Source organism: Anoplopoma fimbria, chromosome 17 (genome assembly GCF_027596085.1).
Source record: "Anoplopoma fimbria isolate UVic2021 breed Golden Eagle Sablefish chromosome 17, Afim_UVic_2022, whole genome shotgun sequence".
In the NCBI taxonomy this organism is placed as follows: Eukaryota; Metazoa; Chordata; class Actinopteri; order Perciformes; family Anoplopomatidae; genus Anoplopoma; species Anoplopoma fimbria.
Window position 1 is genome coordinate 7,657,730 of NC_072465.1, and position 10,625 is coordinate 7,668,354.

The 10,625-nt window shown below is 38.5% G+C and overlaps 1 protein-coding gene across 1 annotated transcript; it reads right to left on the bottom strand.

The window, feature by feature from the left end:
* Positions 1–1,514: 1,514 nt before the first annotated feature.
* LOC129105828 (eukaryotic translation initiation factor 4E type 3-like) lies at positions 1,515–8,509 on the bottom strand. Its single transcript, XM_054617035.1, has 7 exons — positions 8,155–8,509; positions 6,939–7,011; positions 5,343–5,437; positions 4,692–4,752; positions 4,534–4,600; positions 4,241–4,396; positions 1,515–2,993 (listed from the first exon to the last, which is right to left on the bottom strand). Exons 1-7 carry the CDS (start codon positions 8,337–8,339, stop codon positions 2,947–2,949), a joined length of 684 nt encoding a protein of 227 aa, XP_054473010.1. The 5' UTR covers positions 8,340–8,509; the 3' UTR covers positions 1,515–2,946.
* Positions 8,510–10,625: the final 2,116 nt, after the last annotated feature.

The window sequence follows — 10,625 nt, forward strand, 5'->3', positions numbered from 1 at the left end:
TGGAGCTGCTGCTGTACTTGTTTCTGATCCTGTGAAGCCTCCTCATGTGTGAATGTGGATAAAGTCACGTTTGTGAGCTGGTAAAGAGCGCCGGTCCACACCAGCCATTTTTCTTTTAACCGTTTCAATTGGCTGTGAAAGTGCAGCTCAGTGTAGGCATGGTCAGCTCAGAGTGGCGGTAGATGCACTCTGCACTGGTTTTCAAAATGACTGACCGGCCTTCTGAATCCATTTTAGAACCACAGGGGACACACACACTCTAAAACCTGAGCAAGCTGTCCGTGTAATGGACTCACGCTCGGCTTCACATCAAATTTCTGACATGTTAAAAGATCAAAACAACTAATTCTATTTGCTTTGGCTCCAGCGTACAGAGTTCACTATGGACAATAGCAGAACGGTTTAAATCAGGGTCGCTGCACACAATTTAAAAATCGAATTTAATCCTTTTTAAGAGCTCCACAAAGGAAATATATCCTTTAAGACACTTCGTACCTAGCAACATCACTGATTTCCATTTATAAATCCAAAACATACAAAATGTGTAAGTAAAAAAGTGAATACTTACACATATAAAAAACAGCTTTATAAGATATATCATAAATCCTTTCCACAGCAGAAGAAAAGAACATTAGTCATTCATTAATCATGCTTATTTATTATTATAATTACATAGAAAGAATATTATGAAATATTCTATAGTTGAAAGCGATCATTTAAAGTAGTTCACTGGTTTGTTGTTAATGTTATTATAACCTTTCCTATATGATGAAAAAAAGAGAGGCTTATTGACACAGAGGCAAATTTATAAAAGTGGTTTCATAAATGGAAGCACAATTATTTATCTTATATTTAAGGCTTATAGGTGTTTGAGATCTGGTGGCATCTAGTGGTGAATTTGCTAATTCCAACCAACGGAAAGTTATCCCAAGTGCCAAGCGTATAGGAGGAATACAGTGGCAGACACCAAAAAATAAACACGACTGGCCCTATGTAGAGCCAGTATTTGTTTTTTGTCCGTTCTGGGCTACTGTAGAAACATGGCATCTCTTGTAAAGATGTCCTGCTCTGTATGTCGATATAAACGTCTCATTCTAAAAGTTATAAAAACACAACAATTCTTATTCCCAGGTGATTATGAACTAAAGAAAACATACTGCATTTTATATTCCATTTCTGCCAACAGAGCCCCCTACATGCTACACACACTGTTTCTTTAACTGTAGACTCCAAAACAATACTTTTACTTTAACTTTGGAGCCAGAGCTACTCACGGCTTTCCTGACCTTTACGTTGGTTCATCAAGAAAGGTATTTCCCCATCTTCCAAGAGGAATACCAGTAGTGTGGTAACTGGTAGAATTACTGTAAATGTGAAAACTCAGCACTCAATAAGTGAAAGATGCTGACAACACTGAGTTATTAAAAAAAAAAAACACGGCAGAATGGCAACAATCCTTTTTATATTCGTTGTATCATGAAAAAAGAAAGACGCGTGATAATGATTGTATTTTCATTTCCATTTTATTCACTTTGTCCGTGTCACTGCTAAAACCATGTTTACAAAGGAAATATTGTCCCCTTAAAACTAACGCATCGACCAGTCCAAAGTAGAACTATAAAAGTGGTGTGACATAATAATACCTGTAGCCTACACTGCAATTGTACAACCGTTAGTGAAGGAAACTCCATCTGGGTGATTTGTTTGTAAAAAGGGCGCTAGATAGAAAAATATCTTCTTTCTCTATTAACAGTGATGCTATTTATCATTATGGACATTCTCAAATAGGTGAAGTCAGTGTCTTCTAGTTTAAAGTGTGTTGTTGTCTTTGAAGCAGCAGTAGAAAAAAAAAACCTCAGTGACTACTGGAACTAGTCACATCTGTCATATTGGACATTTTCTTAACGATAAGATGTTAACATATTGTATCCACACATTATGCTAGTTATGTAATTAGCGTGCTCTTATCTTGTTTCCTTTAAACAAACAATGCTCCCCTTTGTGTGTTTTAAGAAAAAACAAAAAACAGTCCAGTTATATTGGTAAGGGAAACAAGTACGGACGAGTACCACGGAGCACAAAAATGTGCAGTATCTCTTAAGAGTAATACGCTGAACAATCCGTGACCCCGCTTAGGAGAGCAGAGGGTCTACTTTCAACACGCGTAGGAAAAGAAACGTCCAATGCGGCGTGGCAGAGAACATTCAAAGAGGCACCTTTCAGGACGGGTCTTCCTCTCTCACTAGAGCTTGAGGGCCATATGTCTGCGCTGGCATATGTTCTGATTCCCTACGATGGCTTTACAACTGAGGGACACTGGGATTGGAATAGGTAGTCATGTGCAATATTTCCAAGTGTTACCCTGATTTTAATTTGATGGTACGGCTGATGAAGTCTCAAAAAAAAAAAACAACAAATGGGACATTCGCTCCATCCTCAGAAGTGGACAAAACCCTCACAGGCTAGAAACTTAAACGGCAGAAAAGGGGCTTTGGCACTGACTAAAGCGGACTTAATTAAAAACCCAATATGAATTGAGATATCTTACAAACAGTTAAAACACACAGTCATTTTGTAGGTGCTAACCTCTATACCAGGAATATATTGTGGAGGTCCGTGGGGCCGTGCAGAGAACAGGACCGTGACAGTGCAGTTCAGTATATGTAGGAGGAAGTTAAAAAAAACAAAAAAACAACATGAGCTAATGAACTCCTGATGGGATTTATGCTGGATAAACGCTCTCTGAGGAGTTCAGCGCTTTGAGGAGCCACATCAAAATGAAACAATGGCCATTAAAAGTTATAAAAATATATTGATCACAATTTCCGCGTTGAATGCAAAACAATATCCTTGATTAGGTCGTGGACAGCGACTTTTACGTCAAGGCGGGTACAGAGTTCAGGGTGAAATTATTAGAAAAAAAAATAAAAAGTGCTTTACGGTCATTTAATGTCTTGAGCGTCCTCCTTCAAAGGCATGATGTTCCATGTGAGCTGAAAACGTCAAAAGGATTCATGGTGAGTATAAACCCTTCTGTTATGCATACAAAGCTTTTTTTTTTAGATATTAGAAACGCATAAACCCATCACCACGTAGTTAAAAACTGGTATGAGTACAAAAAGCTGCTCTGCTTGGATCTACCTGTTTGAACTCATTACTTTTACACTGTAGCTCATTACAATTTTGTACCTGTATTGACAAGACTAGCCTCTGTGAATGTGCTGTGTGGAGCAGCTATAAAAGGCATATGGGGGCATTTCTCTGCAACGCCAATAAAGCCTTGATTAGCCGACAGCCATGCCATCCTTTAAATCCTCCTCTGGCATGCTCTGGTTGGAACTACGTCTGTCAAATGTTTATGGTTGGCAGTATAGATATATACTTTATTTCCCTACAGGCTGACTTGACTGGTGATAGTTTCTGACATGGTATCTATAAAGATTAAGCCCATTTCACAGTGATGTTGATAAGTTTTCAAAGAAGGGCGTCCCCGGACCCACAGGTGATCATTTGAGTTGAATTAAATGTGTTTATTGACTAACTGTAATGTTAAACTGATGTTTTATGTTATTTAGTCAAAATTATGGTTATATTATTATTATTATTATTATTTTATAAAAAAGAACATTTAAAAGTCTGACTCAATCCATAAAAAATGTAAAAAAAAAAAAAAAGCAAATGTATTAATTTGAAAGTTAAACATTTTGAGAAATATGCTTATGCTTCTTAAGTTTTCCTTTAAGTCATGCGAGATATATATTTGCAGACGGTATGAAAAAGGCTACCACCGACGAAGAGATTTTTTCAACAAGGCGCGTCCCCTGGACAGTAAAGCATCGTTGCGATATTGTCAATAAGAGTGAATACATCTTCGACGAGTGAGTTTATTTACAAAATACAGAGTTTGTAGCCTTGACTGTTGAAATAAAATCAGTGCGGTTGGAGAGTGGTCTTGTTGCAGCAGGAGCATCTAGTCTATGCTGCCATGATTTATACTATAAACCAGGATCTCCTCTGCACAAGTTAGATGCTCAGTCGGTGTATTTTATTTCTTTGTTTATTACAATGTGATGTTCATAATGTAGCCTTATCTAACATGGTGCTGATAAGAAAGTTTGTTGCATACTTTTATATTTTAATGCGTCAGAGAGGAAGTACGCGTACCTAGCAACATCACTGATTTCCGTTTATAAATCCCAAACAAACAATATGTGTAAGTGGATAAAAGGTGCATACTTACACTTATAAAAAACAGCTTTAAAAGATATGTGCGGGAGGAGCTCACGGACTTTCCCCAAGATATTTGCTTCACCAGCAAGCGTAGCGTCGCTGTTCCAGACTTGTACAACATCCTCCCGATCCCGAACGCTAACGCTGACACCAACGACCTCATCGTCTGGGGAATAAAAAGGAAAGAAAACAGTGAATAAATACTCAACTGCTTTGTTTGGGTAAAAAGAAAAAAAAAGCACATTTCTTCTTATTCTGAAAACAAAGACATAAAATATCAGGTATGGACTTATAGTAGCTCACCTGAGGCACAGTAATCTGCAAACTGCTCCCCAATGGTAGCAAGTAACAATTCTTTCCAAACCGCAGACTGAAGCAAGAAGAACACATAGCTTATTAATAATTGATCTATTATATTTCTATTATTATGTGAAAAGCAGCTAAACGGAGCAAACACCTACAGTGCTTTCTTTTGGTATTTTCATCTTCCATACGCCTCCTTTTGCGTTGCTTTCTTCCTCCCTGTTGGTATAAAGTTTAAAAAAAATAATTCATACCTACTAAACTATTCAACCATAACCAAGATAAAAGTTTGACATTAAATACATATGCTACTCGAAATGAATGGAAGAGACATAGAGATAAATGTAAGACAATATAAAAAAGTATCACAATGCAAAAATGTCAAAATCAGAACCTGTTAATGTAACAGGGAACCTTTTAATATATGCACTACCAATAAACATGTAACCTAGCTAACTGATGGCCTTATTATAATAATAATAATAATAATAATAGTAATAATAATAATAATAATAATAATAATAATAATTACATAGTGATTCCAAAATAGAACAATGTAATAATTCAAGCTTTTATGGCATACATATATTTGCCATTAAAGTTGAGTGGTTGTTCTACATCATCACTTTTTCTTTGTATGATCAATGCAACTGGAGGACATGTTGTATTACATTTAAACATTATTACATGGCAGTTCATGAGCGGCAGTTAGAATATGCCCTGTGTTCATGCTGGTGTTAAGGACATAATCATGATATCTACTATAATAATAATAATAATAATAATAATAATAATAATGATGGACTCACCACAGTGGCCTCCGTTCTCCGCGCATTAAGTGATAGCTACATCTCAGAGGCAGTGCTGTGGCTGGAGGGATGTTGTTGTATACACCCCAGAACATCTGATAACAGAACAAAATAAACATGTTGTCAAGATTTGCTTTCTTTTCTTAACGCTCCAGACAAAAGTTACTGTTCTATAACACAAAATATCATATTGCAGAGAAGAAATTGATTCCAATTGTTCAATAAAATGCACCGCTTTTCCTCCTATAAGCCTAACATTGATGCCCTTCAGGAGCAAGTTAAACAGTGATTAGCCTACTTCATATAAAATGCTGCCTTAGAGGCTTTTCCACCCTGACCAGAATTCAAATATCTGAAAAAACAATGGATACTTATCTTAATCATATTTATAGATATCGAACACTTTGTACATATATTGTCATTAATCCGCCTCAGTACAAAAGAATCGTTATCAGACTTCTATCTTAAGACAATATAAGTGGAACAGTATTGATAAAGGCACTGTTCAAACTTCTGATTTGTAAATGACTGTCTAGGTCTGGATAAGGCGTTTGAATCATGAAGATTTCAAATACAATATTGTTGTTCAGATCCAAAATACATGTTTTGTGCCTTTGCAGATCCAGTGTGATGTTTAAATTGTAATGAATGTAGGTAGACTGACTGAATATGGAAAAACAGAGACATATTGTTGAAATAATACTTATTTCAGGCTGTGTATTCTCTGTTTTGTAAATGTTCATTAACTGTGAGCGTTTTCAGAATGAACTTTTTTACATTAAAAGAAGGGGAAACATTTTGAGGTGCTGTTATTAACAGGTTATTTTGCAATCATTTTTCTGGTTCGGCCCACTTTAGATCAAATTGGGCAGTAAAGGGGTCCATGAACTAAAATGAGTTTGACATCCCTACAGTAGATGAATACTATAAGACTGACAATACCACATAAAGCCAAGTCCATAAAGAGGCACCCCGATGCTAAACTTTGTTTGTATTTTCTCACATCAAATCAAACACCACCCCGGTTCTATCACACTCTATTTGTTTGTGTGGATTTGAGCTTTAATGTCACTACAATAAACATGATAAGAGTTTTACTTACTGTGTTTTGTGTGTCTCTGCTTATTCAATCTGAAACTACAAGCCTGTTTCACTTCTATGTTTAAAAAAATAGAGCGATGTAAACAAAACTTAAACACCTTCGCCAAAAAAAAGTACTAACTTAGATTCTGTTGTTGTACGACAACCATCTTTAAACAGAAACATCTGCAACATACAGTGTGTAGTAACTGAAGCTACCTGTCACTCTTGCCACATGGCAGTATGTTAATCAACAGGAACTAACACGTTTGCAGCAACAATGACGCGAGATAGTTTGAATTTCACAAGAAAGAAAAATCTGTGAAAAACAGGTGTCTTTAAAACTGTGCACTACGTGTTCATGTTTCAGGACATGAACACGTAGTGCACGTTTCACTACATCACTCAAGTGGAGCTTTAAGTGCTTATTAACAGCTTATTCCCTTGCATCAATGAAGCTCCTCTCAAGCAAATTCTCAAGTTGATGAAGCTCTTTGGGCTGACACCAAATCTCACCTGAACACTTTGCACGGTGTAGATCTTCTTCAGATTGGATTCGCATTCTGCAGCGGTCGTGCCTGGTAATGACCTAGGAGAACAAGAGGGGACTGTTTTAGCCCACAGTAATAATACAGCGATGGACAAAAGAAAAGAGACGACAGTGCTGCTTTCAGCGGTTATTAGACCAGCGACAACTTTTACCGGATCATAATTCCTATTCCAATCTAGTCTTTGATTGAACAGCCCCAACAACAGCGTCAAACGCAACTAAACTGTGCAGACACCAGGCTGTCTTAGTTCGGTCTGCAACTGACATATTAGTTACTTTATTGATTATGTGTCGAATTTTTTTTTTTCCTGGTTAAAATGTTATAATGGGGGAAAAAAATTGTCCATCACGAGTTATGAGAACACAACGTGACATGTTCAAATGTCATCATTGTGTCAGACCAACAGTCCAAAAGCCAAATATATTCGGTTTCAAATCATATAAAAACACAGAAAAAGCAGCAAGCTGTCTCACTTGAGAAGCAGGAACCAGACAACACTTGTAAAATAACTGTTATGGTAAAAAATTGTTGCATTTGAACTTTTAGACTGTGGAGTTCATTGACTTGAATGGTTTCAGTATTAATGTGTTCTGGATCCTTCAGGAGTTTATTCATTAATATTTCCCCCCTTTCAAGTCAACACGATGAGTCAACAAAAGAGCACCGAACCAGACCTGAGTCGTCCCATGATCTCATACAAAAGAGAAGGTAACGCGAGACAAGTAGGTTATAGAGACACTTTGCACCTAGGGCTCTTATTTTGGTAAGAAGGTGCGCGTCGCAACGATACAACAGTCTCGCATTGGTCCACACTGGCTTCATTTATGTGGCTTTTGTATTCTTTTTAACTGTGCTACGTTTGAGTCCACGAACCCTGCTGGGGAAAAACACACACACACACACACACACACACACACACACACACACAGCTAAAGTTACTTGAATAGCATGTTTCAACACCAAAACATATAAAGAAGGTGAACGTGTCCACGTCCATGTTGGCTAACAACACATCCGTGGAAACAATGCAGACTTTCTAACGGTATTGTAAACAGAGGACCGTCACAGTGAACACACCACCGCTACATTTGCTCCCGGAGGCCTGCGGACAGCTATGTGGCCCTGACTCTGGTTGTTTCCCCCCCCCTCCATCATTCCTGCCCCGTCACAATGTGATGTACCTGTCCAGCCAAAAGGTCCAAGGTGAATGCAAAGGCAGCGTCGTCGCCTCGTCTTCTCGGTGTTTCTTTGTGATATTCTCCAACTCTTTCTCGTCGATGTCAATGTTGTTTTCGGGGGGAACAGTCTGTCCGCTCAGGGCTCCTCTGTCCCTCTGGAGATCCGTCTGACCCGCGGGAACCGCCATTACAGCAGACACAGAGCTGACCTTCTTATATCTGCTGTGTGAATCTAGTTAATAAAGGCACTCGGTCTGGCTTTTTCCTCCAGATACCGAGACACACACACACACACACACACACACACACACTACCGCTTTTTCCGCCTACCGACTGGTGACGTCTCTGCGTCACTGGGCAGAAACGACGCAGTTGGTCCAACCCAGAGAGCAGGAAAAGGAGAGAGGGAGGTCTCACTCTGTCTTGTTTTTTCGGGTAGCTGATCTGAATCCCCCAAACTCCCATTATTTCTCTTCATCATGAAACTAAACGGGATAAGTGGTCCCACACAACTATGTCTAAATATGTCTAAACTGCTGTCCTATAACAGAGCAGCATAAGGAAGTGATACAGGGGTTTAACAGATTTTTTAAAATATAATTGTACTTTGCAACTGTAGTGGCTTTAAAATGAAGGTTACTTTACATGTGTAGGTAAACACCAGTTATTTGCACTGCCCTGCACTTGTATAGCAAAATACCAACCACACCATAACTCTGTATATAGGGAAACAGTAACAGTTAGAGCCGTCGGCCTAAAATTAGAGCTTGGCCACGACACGATATCGCCAACATTCGGCATATGTTGGTTGATATATAAGTTACAAGTAATGCACGTTAATCAGAGAGCAATGTTTCACCTGTAAAGTGTCATCCTAATATCAATAATAGCGTCGGCTTCAAAAATCCAATATCGGTCGAGGTATACTTTTTTACTACCATACTTGTCGTTACACTCGTGATTCTTTGTCACCATTTTTCCTAATGTTGTTTCACTACTGATCGAACTGCAACCAAAACGTTTCTTTCTACTCCTGAAAGAATGGTGCACGCTGAGCGAAAGGACCAGAAACCCTATATATGTTCCAGAGGGATAAACATTTGTCAGCAAATTGCACTTTTCTCACTGAAAAAACGTTCTTGTTACCTCTACTTCAATGTATATAGTTTGGACTAAAAACTATAAAGCATCTCCTTTCTGAAAAAAAGGAAAGAGTGATCCCCAAATATGCAGATGAGCCAGTGGGCACGTTTTTTTCTTTATTTTTACTGAGTGAGGCATCATCCTGTTACACTATCTTCAGTCCCAAGCCCCTTGTTGCCTCTTTTAGGGGCACTTTGGTTAAAGTAGGCTGCTTTGTAAGCTCCAACAAGACTGTTGTTGTTTGGGCATTTTAGCACTCGGACAAGCAAAATGTGAAGTTTCAAAGCTCCATTGATCTAAATCTCAGCTGACTAGATCCACACTGTGAACGTAACTGCAAAAAACCCAACGTTAGACTTAAACCACCTCTAAATCTAAATCCCAAGCATAGCCATCTCTTTACAAAGTATGAAATTCACTGATCATTGCTACTTTTAACCATCAACACTGTAACACCATAGGACCATATGTCATCATAACATATGTGTCTGACCTCGATGCTCCAACGAACCAGTCTGAACCTTGAGCAGTGGTGTTACTGGGAATTTTTCTTTATTCCTCTGGACTTGATCACAGGGTCTTTTTATGAAAACCAGGCCAGGCTTAAAATACAAAGTGTTACAAAACATAAAACTTGTGCTGAGAATGGCCTGACCTTTGTGGGTTCTGGTCAGTTGTGGACACGGCCAATGACAACGTTGAGGGCCAACATGGCTGATTTCTCTTCTGCTTGTGATGCTCCTTGGAGCCAGCTGCAGGGGGTGCTGGTGAATCACTGCAGCAGCAGAGGCATCCTCATCACATGATGGGAACTGTGGTTCAAAGTACACAAATTCTGCTGAGAGCGAGATTTTATTGTTAACACATTAACATATTCTAGATGATCTAATTCTGGGGTATCTTTGCCTTATTTGAACCCACATTGTTAGCGTTATAAACCTTCAGTCTATTACATCAGCTACAGCTGTGTGATACCTGACATTCTGAATCGGAGCTATGAGTGTGGACTTTGGGAGAGTCCATAAGTGCTGTATAAGTCAGTAAAACGTTTAATGACGCCCTTTTTCTGGACTTCTAGCAAAACTTAACCACATGACTTAAGTGCAGACATGAATCATTATAATAAATGGGTAATGCTTCTTGTAATTATTGACTGTCAAACGTTCAGTGTACCTTTAGGACTGTCCAAACAACAAGGAGAGAAGAGTAGTTAGTTCTGAATAGTATTGGCGATGAATTGATGAATATTGTTTTGGTTGGCTCATTTTGTGAGTGTGTAATCCTATTCTTCTACGGCCTCATAAAAAAAAGCCATAAGACAATGACATGGG